The sequence below is a fragment of the Sparus aurata genome, chromosome 15 (assembly GCF_900880675.1).
Source record: "Sparus aurata chromosome 15, fSpaAur1.1, whole genome shotgun sequence".
NCBI classification, from domain to species: Eukaryota; Metazoa; Chordata; class Actinopteri; order Spariformes; family Sparidae; genus Sparus; species Sparus aurata.
The window spans coordinates 12,195,848-12,213,144 of NC_044201.1; the positions used below are offsets into that span (position 1 = coordinate 12,195,848).

Below are 17,297 nucleotides of genomic sequence, written 5' to 3' on the forward strand. Positions count from 1 at the left end.
TGGTCGTTAAATCTTCGTGCCGTCTTCATTGTGTAGCTTCTATACTCCTATATTTCTATGTTGCCCACGGCGCGTTTGTATGACGTACGAAAAAGTAACAAACAAGTGAGTCGGGGCCAGCAGCTGCTTATGCGGCTCCTTTAGGTACTCTTGCTTTTATCAGCACAAAAGTTGACATTTGACATAAATTATTAAATCAAAGTGCGTCCTCCTAATTGCAACGAGGGATATGTGTGAATTATCTGCTAACGCTCGTCGTGTTTATCAGCTAGCTCGGCTAAAAGCTGTTGGTCGCCTTTTGTTGACGTTGTACTTTTGACATTGGCATGGAGCGTGATAGAAGGGTAACGTTAGCAAGATAGATGTTTTAATCCTAAACCGAGGCTTTTTTCTATTTCATTGTAAGCATTCTTGTATTTGCGTTATTAATCAGAACACATACTATAATCCACAATTTATTTTACTCTGCTGTTAGGACGCTTCCGCCCAGCATGTGATTGTTAGCATATGCTAGCATAGCTAGCTATATCATAAGCAAAACCTCTAATTTATGAGATGCTAACCGTGTATAATTTCTTTTTCTAGTTGGCGGAATAATCGCTGTAGTTATGGCTCTCTCCCAGCTTTCAAGATCCCTGACTGGGCTCTTCGTAGAGACGTCGTCTGTAATTCATCAGAGGACTTTTAGGTAAGATGTTTATCTGTAAAATTGTAGAGCCAAATATTGTGGCAGGTAAGACTTGGCACAGATGTGGTCTGCGGAAATTTGACAGTCATCAAACTAAATAAGGAACACATAAGCCATTTATACTCTATTTAGTCAATGATAGAGGAGTGGCACTCTCTATTATTTATTACTCTATATCTTAGTCATTTATTAAAATCCCCCATCACTCAAGAAATGTCTGTTGTTGCTCTTACTTCCGATGAATTTTTTACCTTCACTATGCAAAGTCATGTGAGAGTAGAGTTGAGGCTAGAAGGCTGTTTTCACATTCACCTGCTATAAGGGTAGACTTTCTGTGGTCACTCTAAATCTGAGTTTAAGATATGTGATCTCTTTAATCCCCGCATGGGATGTAGGGCTGTACCAGCCTTATTTTCGTCATCACAACTACGTTGGAAGCCATTTGTGTTCCAGTATGCAACATAAACAAGTGTGATGAGGAAACCTGAAGCCTCCAGTGTACAACACTGAGTATGACTTTTAGTGAAGGGACATCTTGTGTCCAATAGTTAAACTGGACTCTGGGTTATTCAGTGTAGAGATGGAGTGTATGATTTTTCATATTAGACACAGATTATAACAAGGCAAAGTGTCTTTATATGCATTCAAACATTTCTGGAAGGGATCTTCAAGAATTAAGGTATATAAAACAGCTGAGCATCATTCCACACACGATTGTTATTTTAACTAGTATATGGTGATATTAATAAAGACTGAGGATACATCTGTTTTGGGTTTTTTTTTAAAGGAAAATTTAGTTCACTTTGCATGTTAAATCCTTTTGGCTGTATGTTGTTCATGTAAGGTGGTGCTTGGATTTGTATATCTATATTTCATTATAAGTAATTGTTGTAGCTTAAAATGTTGCCATCACCATGGATGCTATCATGGTTTTCTGAAATTATCAGCCCAAATCTGTGCTTAGAAAGGTTTACTTTCTTTAATGGCCTCATCTAGCCAGCCGTGAGTCATTTCTTTATTTACTGTCTATGGAGCAGCTTAAGAGTTTGTCTCCACATGATACAATCAACACAGAGTCTCATGTTTAGCTTATGGAAGAAGTGTATTCTATCACAGGCCAAATCGTTTTGCTATAAACCTTTAGTTTCCCATAGAAAAGTTTTTTTCAAACCAATTTTAAGACTGCTCACTGAAGTCTCTGGAGGAAAGCTATAATCAATATTGTGATCTCTGACAGTAATGAGTAGTGCATCAGCAGATCACCCTTCAGCTGAACCTGACCAATTTGCTTTTTCTCTTCATCAGTGTAACTGCTGTTGCAGCAGCTATTCAGAAAATGACCAGAGTGCGTGTGGTGGACAACAGCCCTCTTGGAACTACACCATATCACCGTGCGCCAAGAGTGATCCACGTCTATACCAAGAATGGCATTGGAAAAGTTGGCGACAGAGTGTTGCTTGCCATCAAAGGACAGAAGAAGAAGGCGCTCATCGTCGGGCACAAAATGCCTGGAGATCGGATGACTCCACGCTTTGACTCAAACAATGTTGTTCTGATCGAGGACAATGGGAACCCTACAGGAACAAGGATTAAGGTCCCTATACCCACGCATCTACGCAAAATGGATGGAGATTACTCTAAAGTCCTAGCGATTGCTAGCTCGTTTGTTTAATGGCAGCATCATTCACACTGTACATTTCACATCTGCGGGGGTCATTACATCTTTTGTGTATGTTCTTGTCTTTAATAAACTTTAAAAGGAGTGCACACCCTGTTGCTATTCAGTATTCCAATGTTCTTAATGTGTGTCGTAGATTCAGGTCGGCGACATGTTTGACATTTTACTGAGGCCCCTTCTGTGATTACAATAAACACAAGCTTCACCTCAAGTTCACAGTATAGGAGTTCATAGACAGTCTGAGCAGCCAAATGTGGGTCAAACTCATGTTATGAACACAATAAACAAACTGACAAAGCATAAGCATGAACTATTTATTGAAGGCACAACATACGTTCACAACACAAAACACATGACTAGCACAGTTCTAATAGCTGCTTATAACACCATGGTGTCATGTATAAGGCATTCAGCATCGTGTGATCCCTGTAATGTCACTCGAGTGGACTGACATACAGTGTTTCTCACCAAGTTGAGGCAACTTCCAGGCAGCTTCTTTAATATCTCAGTGCAAAATAAAAACAATCAAGTAACTGTGACTTGAGCTTCAAATAAAGTAGAATATTGTAATATTGTAATATATATATATATATATATATATATATATATATATATATATATATATATATATATAAAAACAGGCTAAACTTCAGTATCAATTGTCATGAAATAAAAAAAAACATACTGACATTAGATTGGGTCTGTACTGCCACCTAGAGGTACATTAATGGAACTACCAACTCCTCTGTGGGGTTATCTTTTCCTGTTAATAATCTTTTTAAAAAACAAATAGAAACGTGAGTGCAGAATGATTGAGAAACTATAAGACTTCACCTTTTAAAACGCTGCAGTAACACATTTCTTCAGATTTCTTCTATGTTTTGTTACTTGGTGAGATTCCAAAATAAGAACTGTGAACACATTGTTAGTAAATCAGACAACATACAATATACAGATGGTAAAATTAAAATGTAGAAATATAAAATCAACTATCAGTGCTCATTACAGCTAGTGATTATTTTCATGCACAGGCTCATGCTGTTTCGACAGAGATGACACATTTCATGTGACACAATGACTCGTACTCATATTGAGGGTTTGCATAGTTGCTCGGCAGATTAGGGCCGCGAGACACTTGGCTTGGTTGGACTTTGGTTATACCGTTACACAGCTGCTTTGCTACTTCAGGTACGTTGAGGTGGGATGTGTTAAAATATCAGTGGGTCACTAAGGCTGAGGGCCGTTCAGGGCTACAGTTCCATGGCAGTCTGCAGGCACTGCCCCCTCCTCTTTATCCACACATTGTCAGGTAAAGCCACTGAAAATATGAGAATCAAGTTTAGTTTAAGGTAAACAACTGATTAAAATGTGATGAGAATTTCTTTCTAAAACAGAACTCACCTCTGTGATGGTCATCTCAGCCACTCCTGACCCATCCTGGTCAAACTGCTTGAAATACCCTGTTGAAAGCAAAAAAAACATCCCGCTTTTCAGTTTGCATTCTTATTCTTATCACTAAATTGTCTGCAAACATACAGCATATATTTGTAATGACAATTTTTACAATAATACTCACTAAACATGGCTTCAAGCTTAACCAAGCAGCAGATAAAGTTGTCGAAGTCAATCAGCTCATTCTCTGCGTAACGGGCCACCAGGATCTGGTTCAGTCTGTTATTCAGTTTAAAACCTACACAGGAAAACATGAAAAAAAAATAAAGGAGAGTCACACTTCTCTTCTGTGAGTGTGTGCATGGCAATAATTGTTGGAAATGATAATGAAGAGCATCATACCTGCTGCCTCCACAGCGAGACGCATCTCATACGAGCTCATGGCCCCTGACTTGTCAAGGTCAAATTGCCTGTAAACGACCTGAGAGACACAAAAACAGAGAATATAAGCCTGCATAAACTTTCTTTGGAATTGTTATAATTCTACCTATTCTTAATAAAGTAATTATTATTTTTATTATTACCAGCCAATTTCGGATCTTGTTCCAGAGGATCTGAAACTCCACCAGCCCTAGACGGGCACTGCCATCTTTCTGGTAAACACTGTGTCAAGGTGTGAAACGACACACAGACAATCACGAGCAGGCAGTGTTTGAAAAATTACCCGAAAGTCCAAGTACAAGTAAAGATATCGTTTTGAAATACAACTTCAGTAAGACTGCAAGTTTAATAGTACTTGAGTCAAACAATCTGACATTAAATGAATCAAAAGTAAAAGAAAATCATACATTTATCTGTATGTATGTATGGTCGACTGATTATTAGCATGGCCAGTTATTGGATAAATATGAAGCAATTGTCTGATTATTTGAGTGTTTTTTTAAATTCGGATTAATAAAATAAATTATGTTTGGCTCTGATACAACATACAATCTGCAAAGTAACTATTAAGTTATGAAATAAATGTCATGGAGTACAAATTACAGTATCTTCCCCCAATTAGTGGAATGGAAGTATGAAGAAGCAGAAAATAGAATTACTCAAGTACAAGTACATAAAAATTGTATGCAAGTTCAGTATTTGAGTACATGCGTTTAGATCAATTCCATCAATGCTAGCATGCTTGATGTAGGATTAGGTTTTATTTCTTTAAATATAATCAATGTAATTCAGTCATTAGCGATCCATTCATGCCTCGTCATTTCTCAAGAGGATACATCCATCAGGTTGACCATGGTCCGACATGATTCCACACTGAAGCCGTCAGTCTTCAGATCTTTGTCTGAAATAGTAAACGCACTCATCTTTAGCAGAGTCACACAGTCACACAGAGGCTCATCCAGGGAATAGATAGTGAACACTCATAATACAGTAATGGGGACGTATTAGTAATATGAGAACTCACGGCGGGTGACAACTCTGTTTAGGATGGTCCTGAGCTCACGAATAGAAATCTCCATGTCCTGGACAATCAAAGGGAACAAGAGAAGAGTCTTTAGTAAGAACCACTTCATTTTTGACACCAAAGAAAAGGTGAGACCATTTTGGATATTTTAACCTTTACGTTTGTATGAAATACCACAAGAGATACCACAATATGAACACACCAAAGTTGTTCTATAAAACTCATCATGTTGTGTTAGCAAGTGCAAATGCAAACTAAGATTCCCAACAAGAAGACGGATCTTACGTCTCCTGCTAGCTGAGCGAACATGGACTTGAAAGACTCATCAATGCTGTCTTCAGTCACTTCTTCCTGCAGGAAAAATATAAAAGACACTGGATTGTAATCCGAAGCCTACTGTACTTATTTCCTGTCATTCATATCAAATATCATGTGACATTTTCTTTTATTCTACAGTGTTGCATCTCACTGATACGTACATCATCTGCTAGATCAGCAGAGATTTCATCATCCAGTTCTCTGCAAAGGATAAAATCATATAAGCAGGAGTTTTGAATTACTAGACATTGCAAATCCATAAAAATAAACAAAAGACACATACTCTGTTTCTGACTGCTTCTCGGTGAAGACCCTGAGGACAAAGTCAGCCTCTTTGTGGGGCTCGAAGGTGGACGGCACAATGAGGTACTCTCCGGGCGGCAGGCGGAGCCGAGTGCTCACCTCTCGCAGGTTGATGAAGGTCTCTGAGCGAGCGCACGACGAATTGCTCAAAAAGAAGTTTTTCTTCAAATGGACATTCTGGCAGCCTCTGTACTGAGGACAGTAGGGCACAATACATGGTTAAGATTCATTTGCATGTTTTGAAGGTCCATCAGTACATACTTAACATTACTGACAACCATTTTACTTACTAAAGTTTACATCATTCACAGTAAAGGGGCAAAAACGCGCATATATTTTTGGTTAAATAAACTGTGGTAGTAATTGATGCTCTGCTTACCTCTTCTGGAATCTGCATAAAGAAAGATGAAGGAGAGAAAATTAACAAAAACGAGCTGAGGCCAAAAGGTGATGTTGATATGTGTCTAAATATATTTTAAAAAAAAGACAATACTGAGTGTCCATCTCTGTTCTCACCTCATAGATAGCAAATCCAATGGTGTGCATGTCCCCACCTTGGCGCCGATATTTGCGGCGGTCCTTCTGCATGAGGGCTACCAGAAAACTGCACGCCACCTCATCGTCCTCTGGGTCATCATCCTCCTCCAGCAGCGTGATCTTATACTGAGGGTTGATCCAAAACGTGTCTACAAAGATGGAGTTAAAAGAGAGAAAGACTTCTGTTGTATTTCCTGTTCTATAGTCAAGGTAACATTACAGGACCTGTTTGCACTCTTAATAAAAAGATGTTATCTGTCCGACTCACTGGGGTGGTTCCTGCAGCCTCCTGCGGTGCTGCCTCTCCTCCACGTGCCGTAGAACTTCATGGTGTTCCAGTGGTTCATGCTGTCATCGCTCAGAGCGTCGGCAGTCAAGTTACAGATCTCCAGCCGAGAAAACTGCCTCTTGAACTCGTTGAAGGACATCCTGGAGGATTAAAATAAGGGTTTTAGGGCAGGAACCCACATGTAACGTCGTGAAAAGATTAGTCAGACATGTTCGAGAAATACATTCGCTTTCTTGTCAAAGATGTTGTGTGTGTTTTACATTTTTCCCTGCTCTAACACACCTGATTCATTAGAGGACAAACTGATCAGTTGAATCAGGAGTGCTGGAGCAGGGAAACATTTAACATGCAGGGAAGGGGGGCACCTGGACCAGGACTGAAGAACACTATTCTATGAATCAAATCAACTATCTAATTGCAGAAAGCGAATAAGCATATTTCCCAAAATGTCTAACCATTCCTTTCAAATACCTACAGTACAATAAAATAACCAAACAGTGTAACAGCTGCTGGGTCTTCTCACCAAAACTCCCCATCTTCCATCTGCAGATGCAGGTCTTCTCTTTCAGAGGGGTCAATCTCATCCCATTCCGAGGAACTTACACAGGACAAGACAAGCAGGCCGGAATTAACATCAAGCTTGAGTTATCATACTTGTAAACAAAACAAAACTAGGGATGGAAATCCCTTTAGTACACTCACTTGTCGCTCCAGGCACCGGTCCACTCCACCTGGCCCCAAGGGTTACGTACTCGGATCAGGCGTTCCATGTTGCCGCGGAAATCAACCTACAAAACACACAGAGGGATGGGAAAAGTCGAACCAAACATCTTTATTATTACAAAGTTACACATTGATGCTTTTTTATTTTCCTCCCTTTTACTGTGTTATATAGTTTCTTCTGCATATAAATGGTCTCTAACGTTAAACAGCCCAAATTTTGGGAGCTCCCTTCTCCCACAGAAAACACTGCTCCTGAAACGCCTTGCCAGTAGTCCCGCCTTTAATTCTGTGACCTTGTGACATCGCACTACCTCTCCATGTCACATATTTGTATAATTAATGTCTATATTCATGGTAATGGTAGTTACTGTAAGGTGAAGCTAACTGGGAGCTGAAAACACAACAGCGAGGATGGAGACAGTGTGGGGTGCTGGCTCATTCGTGTGAGCTGACCAATCAGAGCAGACTGGGTATTCAGGAGTAGAGACCTTAAAGAGACAGGAGCTCAAAAGGGGGGGGATATAGTGCTGCTGCAGTGCTGCAGTGTCTCCTTTAAAACATTTGAGGACTGAGGTACAAAAACAACAATGATAATAATAAAACATTGGAGACATTGGAAATAAAACAGAGTCGGGGTAGCCATGTTGAAAAGATACATTTTGAGAAGTGATTTAACAGATGTCACTGATTCAGCAAACAAGATTAAAGACACCAGAGTCACACGCAGACAGACCTCTTTCAATCCCGTGACTGAGTAGGCGTGGCCCTTCACAAGCTTCTTAAATGTAACAGCCTCCATGTCGAAGGCACTGGTGATCTGCATCGATATGACAAACATGATAACAGCACTGGAGTATGAATCAAAAAGAAGTGCTTTTAATGTTATTAGTTTTCAAGAAGGTGCAACATTGTTCCAAGTGTCTCGGCGGTGTGCCAGATTGCCAGCACTTACATCGATGGAGCAGCCCAGCAGAGAGCCTCTCTCCAGAGCTTTGCTGATTATCCTGTACAGGTCTCTGGGAGCGCTGCGGAGCTCGTACATCTCAGACACACCCCCTGTGAAGTCCTCAAACCCTTCTGTGGTGCTTCCTCCTGACAGAGCCTCGTAGGAGCCGTTCAGCCTGAAACCCACATAAAGACACGCTTCAGCTTGATAGCCTTCAAGAGCAGCACTCAAGGATGCAATTTACAGCTTCATACTAAATACGCTCATTCTGAATAATTTAGTAATTGGGCAGGCTCTTTCAAAACCTACTTAGCATAGGCTTTCTCCAGGAGTGCACTCCAGAATTCATTGCCCTCAGCAGAATGGACAAACATCAGCTCCCCGTCTTTTACAGGCAGTCTGTCATCTATCACCACGTCGACCCATTCGCCGAACTGCCAGAACTGCAACACAGAGCAATAATCAAGAATTCCATCTATCTGAATTGCTTGCCGGGAAGGCAAGAAAGAGTGGAGGATGGAAGGATCTTAAAGTACCTGAAAGTGGAAGATTCCAGCATAGTCGTCTTGGAAGGACTGCCCATGTGGGACAACCCGATGAAGAAGCTTCTCATTCAGGGTGAGAGAGCCGATGGCTGCCAAGAGCCAGCAGTCACCTGAAAGGGGAATAAGAAGATTTAATCAACATTATCCAATTCTGTCTTCTGGCTAGAGATGCAACCATTAGCCAATTAAAGCACTTTAAATCAGCAACTATTTTGAGAATCAGTTGTTTTTCAAGCAACGATGTCAAACATTTGCTGGTTCCAGCCCCTCTATGGTGCAAATAATCGGTCAGCTGTTGAATACTCAAAACAAATAGAGGACAGCATAACACATCGGAGTAACAGCTAACTGCTGCTAACTGTAGCTGTTGTTTGCCACTTAGCCCTGTAAATCTGACAGTCTGGGAGCTCAGAGCAATAGAGAAGTGTTGGTGGCCCACATAGATGTCATAATGTAGAAACTACCATCTCTTCACATCCTGTTGACAAGTTTAGTTCACTTTTAGTTTTCATCTAAAAATTTGGATATTGCATCTTTTAATCTAAGGATTTCGGCTTATTCCTTGTAAGTTTTGATAGTAAATGAAAGGTCTTTGGGGTTTTTTGAATATTGGTTGGACAAAATTCAAAGTACATCTGTTCTTCAGTTCTGGCCCTAAAACACTCGATTCAACTGATCAGTTCTTCATCAAGCTCTGCTGCAGTCTGAGAACAACCCATTCATTTGAATCAGCTGTTTTTGGGCAGAGATTTATCCAAAACATGCAGGGAAGGGGGCGCAAAGGACTGTTCAAAAGGATTAATTGTGAAAATTATCAGTTGATTAATAGATAATAAAAATAACTATTTGATGCAGCCCTACTTCTTTCGAAAGAAAAAACCAAACAAAATTCAGGACCCGCTCACCCAGCGCTCCCTGACAGATGTCTGTTCTGGTGGCACCGCCCACGATGAACTGAGGGTCACCTGTCAGCTCCTGTGGAGAAATGAAAAAGTCTGGGTGAAAACAGGTCATCACATTTCTTTACAGTCTACTTCAAGGCAAGATCTATTTCAAGTCAATGCCAATCTAGCATATCTGTGTCGACTTCCTGTGCTTTTGACGAAGCACTGTAAACAAATGTCTGAGCGAGGGAGCGGTCAGAGAATGCCACGCGATGCCAACAGCTGTGGTGGTCTGAGACCCTCCTGTCCCAACTTGTCCTATTCTGTCTGAGTTTGCAGACACGGACTGCGAGACAGTGTCATTGATATGTTTGTTTATATGATGCGTTTCTCTGTTGAGTTCCAGTCATCACCAGCAGGAGTCATAACCACACGCCTGTTGTGAAATATCACATGAGACGCAATCCAAAGAATCATCAGTGCGGCATTTCTTAATTACTACTTTTTACTTCCACTTCCAAGTGCACACAATTAATCAATCAAGTGTTCTCACCGTGGGCCTCATCCACTCCACATCTCTAGTTTTGGCCGAATAGGGGGCGAGCTCCTTGAAACCCAGGGATGGAGGCTCGGCGGGGAAAGATGGGTCTTCAAACAAGCAGCCCGACTCCACACATTCCTGCTTCAGTGCCTCGTAGTCCTGGTTGAAGTAGGGCACAGCCTGCTCATTGGAGCCCATGCCTTCCGCTCGCAGCCTGTTGGCGTATATGCTTGCAGATATCCCTCCAGCTGGATACATACTGGTGGCGCGAGATAAAAATATGGAGCAGAGTGGGTGTGCACAGTGCTGTGACCTATAAATAGCAGGAAGTTATTCAGCGGCACACTCTTGTGAGAGTTACAGCACGGCAATCAGGTGTGGGTGTGTGTCGGGATGACTGAATCTGCCTTCAACTAATTAGTCTGGCCCCGTATGGATTCTACATTACGCTGCTCTTTTGTGTTCCATTTATTCTTTCACTGAATTAATTGATTAGGCAACCCGAGGGGATTTTACATTCTGTGGTTAAGGATGTACTAGTTATCGGTATTATTTTTCACTTTTACACTTTATATACTAAAGTCTGAGAACCTTCAGGTCGATATAATAAATAATAATAACAATATTAAAGGTCCAGGTATTTCAAGGGCAATATGTAAGAATTTCTTGTTGAAAATGTAAAGTGCACTTTGTAGGTGTAGAGAGGACATTCTAATTCTAATTAAGAAAGATCTTCATTGAGGGATTTGTTTATGCCTAAGCAAACAAGATGAACAAACTCTGTCGAAGGACAGCACAATGGCAAACTGTTTAACTTTGCTTATATGTGGCGGACCCTGCAACTTTTCTAGCAGTGTTCTGGGGACCTTATTGTCCTCTGAGAACAACTTCTTTATTCTGTTATGGAAAAAATAAGTATATCTTTATATTTCCGGTGCGAGCAGCCTAAATGATAGTACTCCCCTCGTTCCCCAACTCCCAGTCCGAACTGCAAGCTGCAAGGCTAACTGAGCTCACTAGCTGACAGCAGCTGAATCTAGCAGCAGTAAACAGTCATGTATTTAACAGGTGGCTAATTTTTACATATTGCACCTTTGAAAAGATAATTATAGCTTCCAGTTTAACACATGTGATGGTGTTTGAGGTGCCCTGCAAAAGGAACATCAAGCAAATAATAATAATAATGCAGGCCGATTACCAGAAAACCACTAAGTTGTGTGATGCAAAGTCTAAGTGAATGTGTTGCTATGGAAACATTGGTTAGAAACCAACATAAATGCCCCTTTAAAAGCCCGCTGGGGAAAGAATAGAAACACAGAAAGCATGTACAGAAGAAAAGCAATTTCAGAGAAATGTGAGACATGAAAGCATCTTAAACACAGCACGCTGAGGGAATAACAAAGAACTTAGAAATATGATACCTGGTCTGTACAGGCAGGCTGAGAGGGAGAATGAGAAAAGGAAAAAAAAAGAGAGAAAGTCATTCACACTCACACAGAACTTGTCACTGGTAAAGATAAAGTGTTTTCTCTTTCAAATAACCAGGATCCCCTTGAGATGCAGAAGCTTGTGCAGCTGCTCAAATGGACCTCAGTGTTTACGACTCTGTGGGGGTCTCTCCCTCTCCTCCCTGAATGCACTTGTCGTTTCACAACTTTCCATCAGGCCATAACAGCTTTGCGAGGAAACCAGAAGTTTTAAAGAACTATACTCTGTGTGGAGAGGCTGGCCGATAAGACTGCAAGTTTGTTTTTTGGCTGTCTATCCCCTTTTTGGATGAGTGCTGGAAAAAGCTGGGACATGGGGCGATCTTTTATACTCTGCTCTGCCGGAAAGGAATCCTAATGAGCCCTGTTCAGTAAACAGTCCACACATTCCACGCAAGAGGGAGACACTTGGATGGAGATCGAGATGGGTTTCTTTAATGAGTTAGAAAACAATATGGACGTTTTGCTGTGCATAATAGACTATGCTTTAGGTAGACACAATCCTGCGGGCAAGGATATTGTTTATAGAGCCGATCCCACCCAACCCCTAACCCTGAGGCCCCACATGTTTGTAGGGTCTGCAGGAATGTCCCTCTGCTTTGTCCAACACCTAAAGAGAGGACACTGCTGGCCATTGATCAGGAGGATATCTCTATAATGCTGAACCAGGCATTCCTGCGATGATGATGTCACCTATAGGACTTCAACCTCAACACAAAACACCCATCAGCCTGTCAGCCACAGTAATGCTGCACATGTGAATTCACAGGCCTGGTGCCATGAAAATAAAGGCACAGTATATGTCAGCCATGCTCATGTATTTGCAGCACCTGTTCAGATGCACAGGCAGCAGGCCTGTCTTTTTATGGCCTGCAGTCTGCTTCACAGATTTCTGACAACAATAGACCTATGATCTACAGATCTATAGAGCTACTGATCTATGACTCTCACTCACTCCACACGGGATATCAAACCTGAATTAAACCTGCGGGCCTGGACGTGACAGCTGTAGCTCTGTTGACTATTATTAGTTGCAACAGCGTGCAGTGTATTAAAGTCAAACATACCGGTTGGTGACCTACACTACCATAACAAGCAATACAGAACCGTTAACTTGATCCGGCTGCGTTAACACAGTCGGTGAAGTGAAAACAAACAAGACGGCCGCACTCACCACCGCTTTGAATTGCGACTTGGGGCTCCTTCTGACCGATCAGGATAGCGACAGTCGGGTAAATCTTTGAAGAGGGGGGCAGCGGTTTGTAGCAGGTTGAGCTCAGCCCGCTCCGGCCCTCCCTCCACACACTGCAGGGAGGAGCAGCCCCGTCAGGGGGAGGGGCCACCGCTAACAGCCCGCAGCACCGAGCACGGCCGGTAGGGGCGCTGAAGACACGGAGAGCACACGCAGACCAGAGCGTGTAATAAGTGTAGAAAGAAAGAAAGAAAGAATGAAAGAAAGAAAGAAAGAAAGAAAGAAAGAAAGAAAGAAAGAAAAGACAGTAGGAAGGAAGGAAGGAAGGAAGGAAGGAAGAAGGACGTTTTCCATCTAGCCACTAGTTTTTGACACTTTTTTTTGTTAGTGTAAATCAGTACTGGGCTACAGTACAGTATAGATAACATGAAATAATATACTAAATGTATTTGAAAGTAACAAAGGAGGGGCCGGATCGTACCAAATTGGTATCCGTCACATACTGGGATGTCCTGGATCCTGTACAGGGAACACAAACACACTCTGCATACACAGTAATACAAGAATAAACACTAGACTGTGTTTCCACCAATGGACTAGTTTTTGACAATGTTGTATGCACAGTGTTAGTGTTAATAAGGAAATGAAGAACTATAATGAGTTTTGCTGAAGTATGTTAAGGGAGACTGGGGTGATTAGAGGGCAGGTGGGAGTGGCAGGATCTGGAATAGATAAAAAGTCAGAGGGCGTCTGTTAGACAGGTTGATAGATAAAAACTAATAGGATTGGAAAAGTGGGAATTTGGCTGGAGGGAGGGACAGGGAGGCAGATTGTGACAGAAGTGTGTGATTTTTTCCTAATATTGACCTATTGTAAATATTTTTTTCTTAATAATACAGATTGGAATTATAATTTATAGAATATAACTTAAAGTAGAGCTCTAGAGAGATCTAGGCTGATTTAAATGCATTTAATCTACAGAAACAAATGTCTCTACTTGGCCACTGTTGTACTTGGTTCATATGTACGGATTCAAAATCAAATCAAAAGCATTGAAATAGAAACTGTACTTTTGACCGGTCAATATAAAATACCATCACAGTAAAAGTTAATCATAAACTCCAATTTAATTGCCACCTGGCTGAAATTGAACTCTCATCATTGTTAAACCTCTTGATAACTGTAGCAAAAGTGAAACTGTGTCACCTGAGAGATAATGTGCTGCAAACAAATGCAAAGGTTAAAAGTCACCGAATACAACACCCACCAGAATGAAAGTAGTTTTTTTCCTATCCATTGTATAATGTCCTTACACTATATCCACATAAATTAATGCTAATTTGTAAAGCGTCTCCATCTCCATCACGTCCAACATGATGGCCTGTGAGCTCCTCTCTTTACATTGCACATTTATTTTGGCAGCTAGGTCTTGCAGGATGATTTTAGACTTCCTGTCTCACTCCTGACACCTGCTCATGCTGTCAGTGCTGGACATCATCTCCTCAGTCGCTTGTTTCCGTGAAAGTGTCTTCTTCCTGATCTGCTTCCTCTTCTGTTAGATCAGCCAGAACCTCACCTGCCAATGCCAACAGCTTCATGGCATTAAACATGACCTCTGACCCTTCATTTTTATTTGAAATCCATCTTTATTGGAATTATCAGTCATGTGAAATGTGTGCAGTGTGGAAATGGCTGCAACTAATCACCGCCCTGATCGCGATAACACATGAAGTAGTGTTTCCTCTCAACTTCTGCCAGCTCCCTGAGGCTCCTCTTCATCTCAGACTCTCTGGACACAGTGGAGGACCAGCTCGGACGCCATCCCGATGATTATCTTGGACACCTGAAACAGGTGAGACTGAGACACCTGCAGGACAAGAGACACACGTTTATCTCTCTAAAAACAGTTTTAAAAAACTCTTCATTTATTGTTTACATTCTCTTAATAACATATTTCCAATTCTGTCTGTTCTGTTGGTTAATTTTCTTTTGTTTGAAAAATCAATTAATAGACTTACCGTAGCAGTTCTTACATCCACCAATAAAATGTACCGTTACAGGTTAAGATGAGAGGACAAATCACATACTGTGTGTCAAGTCATTAAATTGAGCTCCATCTTTACCAGCGACAGTGTGTCACATATGTCATTATTGTAGGAAATGGAAGTTGAGTATAAATAGTAGTAATAGTAAAGTGACTAAGTTAAGCCACCATAAAAACTGAAGTACCAGTTCAACTGTGATGGTGATGAGCTGGTTCAGAGAACCTTTTGGGAACGTTCCCCAAACGTTCAGCTGTGTGCTGGGTTGCAACCTAAGATCATGAGAGGGTCACCACAGGCAACAGAGTTCAGCTCACCTGGATGAACACCGCTGGGTACATGACAAGGACCAAATACAGCCTCTGAGACAGATGGATGCCAGTTTGTAAACAGGAGATACAGAACAGAGGTGATTTACAGCGGCTCCGATCAGGACTATTACTGGAGGGACGAGAACACATGGCAGACAGGGACAGGAGAAGTGTTCAGCAAGAGAGGAGCAAGTCTGCATCAGAGTCATGTGTATTATTTGAATGTTCTCACATTTTTCACGTGAACTTTGGATTTATTGCAACCAAACCAGAAATACAAACAAAGACTGCTTTGGTGAGTTTTATTTTGTGTTGATGTCACATATCAGTGAAGTGTGTTTTAATGATGAGTTAACTGTTAACATATTCAGAAACTGTGTGGCTGTATTTTCTTTTTTAAAATATATTTTTTGGCTTTTATATGGCTTTATTCTAAGTACAGCTAAAGAAAAAAAAAAGGGCGCCAAGCCAGGACTCATACCCAGGGCTGCCACTGCAAGGACAAAGCCTCTGTACATGGGACGCCCACTCTACCAACTGAGCCACACAGTGCCCTGTATTTTCTGTTTAATAAAGATAAATAGGTGTAAGAATATCTTATTTGTGACATTTTGTGAATGTATTTTACTTATTTATTAGCTTTTACTTTACAACAATGGGTGATTTATATTAGATGTTTGTTATTAATAACAGTGTATTCATAATTAATCATTTGTAATGGCGCACAAGCCCAGTAATAACATACTGCCTATCATTTCTTGCATTACATTAGTGAAGCGGTTACCAACAATAAATCTTGAAAGGACTTTTAAGAACCTTTGTAATGACTTACATGACAGTACAACTCATTATGCTTTCATTTAGAGTGTAGACTATGCTTTTAATGCTAATCAATCACTGACTGCTAGAGGTTGTTGTGCAGTAGGTCAGCAAACTGCTTCCAAATATATTGATAGCAAAGTCAATCAACAATACAAGGGTTTTTTCTCTCTGTTTGCCGTACATTTAAGAACAGTTTGTACTCAGACTTAATCTATGTCCTTTATGTGTATAATCATCGTTACCAGTTCAACTTTGATATGGAGAGCTCAGCTATCACTGTGAAAAACAAGCATGTAAAGATGGTATCTGTTCACAAATGCGACGAGTACACAAAGCATTGAGTGGGTTATGGCCCACCCTTGCTCCAGCTTCCCACAATAGTTAAAACCACCGGCTTTGGAGGCACTGTGGATAACCTCAATATTGTTATCCAAGACAATACTTCTCTGTCCACTGGGCGTGGATGGCTGACATTTGGATATATGGTTAATGTGTGGTATAGAAGCATCTGGTTCAGCAATGAAGTCAAGAAATAATCCAGATAATTGAAGGACTTCCTCTACAAAATGGTTTTACATACAGTGTGCCGTTTAAGTGAGTCCTCTTTAAGTTACAGTATATGTATTGCCTTTTTTGTTTGTGTCTATCTCCATTCTGATGTAACTTCTTTGGTATATCCTTATTTACCAAGAGTGTATGTGGTTCATCTAAGTCTTACAGGATATGTTATAAAACATACAGTGTGGCATTCAACAGCTGAAACACCAACATAGCTCCTGACTTAAGCACTTAACTGACTTGGAGATGCTGTTTGAGTCAGGACTAGATTGGCTGTCCCTAGCATACAGGATAAGTACAGTAGTAATAAAGGTATTTGTTCACACTTTGACTGATTGGATGCAAACATCCCATGGGTTCAATGTTGTAACATTGTTTATAACCCATTCTTATTATTTCTTCATTTAACACTTGCTTCATATCATGTGTTTAAGCTTCCCTTTCACAACCCTCCGCTGCATGTAGAACATGTAATCCCTTCAAGTAACACACCACATTCACATCATTCTTCTTCTTTTGTTATTTGTCAGCACTTTGGTGAATTTTGAAGAACGTCTAATGATTGCATTTTGGCTT

The 17,297-nt window shown here is 40.9% G+C and overlaps 2 protein-coding genes across 8 annotated transcripts; one reads left to right on the plus strand and one right to left on the minus strand.

Moving 5' to 3' along the window:
• The first annotated feature begins 8 nt into the window (after positions 1-8).
• On the plus strand, positions 9-2,669 carry mrpl14 (mitochondrial ribosomal protein L14). Of its 4 annotated transcripts, none has more exons than XM_030441017.1 (3): positions 9-105; positions 586-688; positions 1,994-2,669. In XM_030441017.1, the coding sequence occupies exons 2-3, from the start codon at positions 609-611 to the stop codon at positions 2,358-2,360; spliced, it is 447 nt and encodes a 148-aa protein (XP_030296877.1). In that variant the 5' UTR covers positions 9-105; positions 586-608; the 3' UTR covers positions 2,361-2,669. The 4 variants fall into 4 exon arrangements, with proteins under 4 accessions (XP_030296877.1, XP_030296875.1, XP_030296876.1 ...); XM_030441015.1 differs by having other exon boundaries at positions 33-144; XM_030441016.1 differs by lacking the exon at positions 9-105 and adding an exon at positions 185-344.
• On the minus strand, positions 2,667-13,120 carry LOC115596176 (calpain-1 catalytic subunit-like). Of its 4 annotated transcripts, none has more exons than XM_030441009.1 (23): positions 12,971-13,111; positions 11,731-11,748; positions 10,322-10,568; positions 9,790-9,859; positions 8,876-8,994; positions 8,649-8,782; positions 8,346-8,514; positions 8,127-8,210; positions 7,373-7,458; positions 7,194-7,268; positions 6,650-6,810; positions 6,361-6,530; positions 6,224-6,235; positions 5,825-6,036; positions 5,703-5,742; positions 5,509-5,574; positions 5,224-5,281; positions 5,036-5,100; positions 4,343-4,411; positions 4,161-4,239; positions 3,943-4,056; positions 3,768-3,826; positions 2,667-3,684 (listed from the first exon to the last, which is right to left on the minus strand). In XM_030441009.1, exons 3-23 carry the CDS (start codon positions 10,565-10,567, stop codon positions 3,658-3,660), a joined length of 2,115 nt encoding a protein of 704 aa, XP_030296869.1. In that variant the 5' UTR covers position 10,568; positions 11,731-11,748; positions 12,971-13,111; the 3' UTR covers positions 2,667-3,657. The 4 variants fall into 4 exon arrangements, with proteins under 4 accessions (XP_030296869.1, XP_030296871.1, XP_030296870.1 ...); XM_030441011.1 differs by having other exon boundaries at positions 10,322-10,622; XM_030441010.1 differs by lacking the exon at positions 11,731-11,748 and having other exon boundaries at positions 12,971-13,120.
• Between the last annotated feature and the right edge of the window lie 4,177 nt (positions 13,121-17,297).

Coding starts and splice junctions, on each gene's coding strand:
- mrpl14 (XM_030441017.1), top strand. CDS start 609: ATGGCTCTCTCCCAGCTTTCAAGATCCCTGACTGGGCTCTTCGTAGAG. Junction 689..1,993: donor ATTCATCAGAGGACTTTTAG/GTAAGATGTTTA, acceptor TCTCTTCATCAG/TGTAACTGCTGTTGCAGCAG.
- LOC115596176 (XM_030441010.1), bottom strand. CDS start 10,567: ATGTATCCAGCTGGAGGGATATCTGCAAGCATATACGCCAACAGGCTG. Junction 7,269..7,372: donor ACCGGTGCCTGGAGCGACAA/GTGAGTGTACTA, acceptor GTCCTGTGTAAG/TTCCTCGGAATGGGATGAGA. Junction 6,531..6,649: donor AGGCTGCAGGAACCACCCCA/GTGAGTCGGACA, acceptor CCATCTTTGTAG/ACACGTTTTGGATCAACCCT.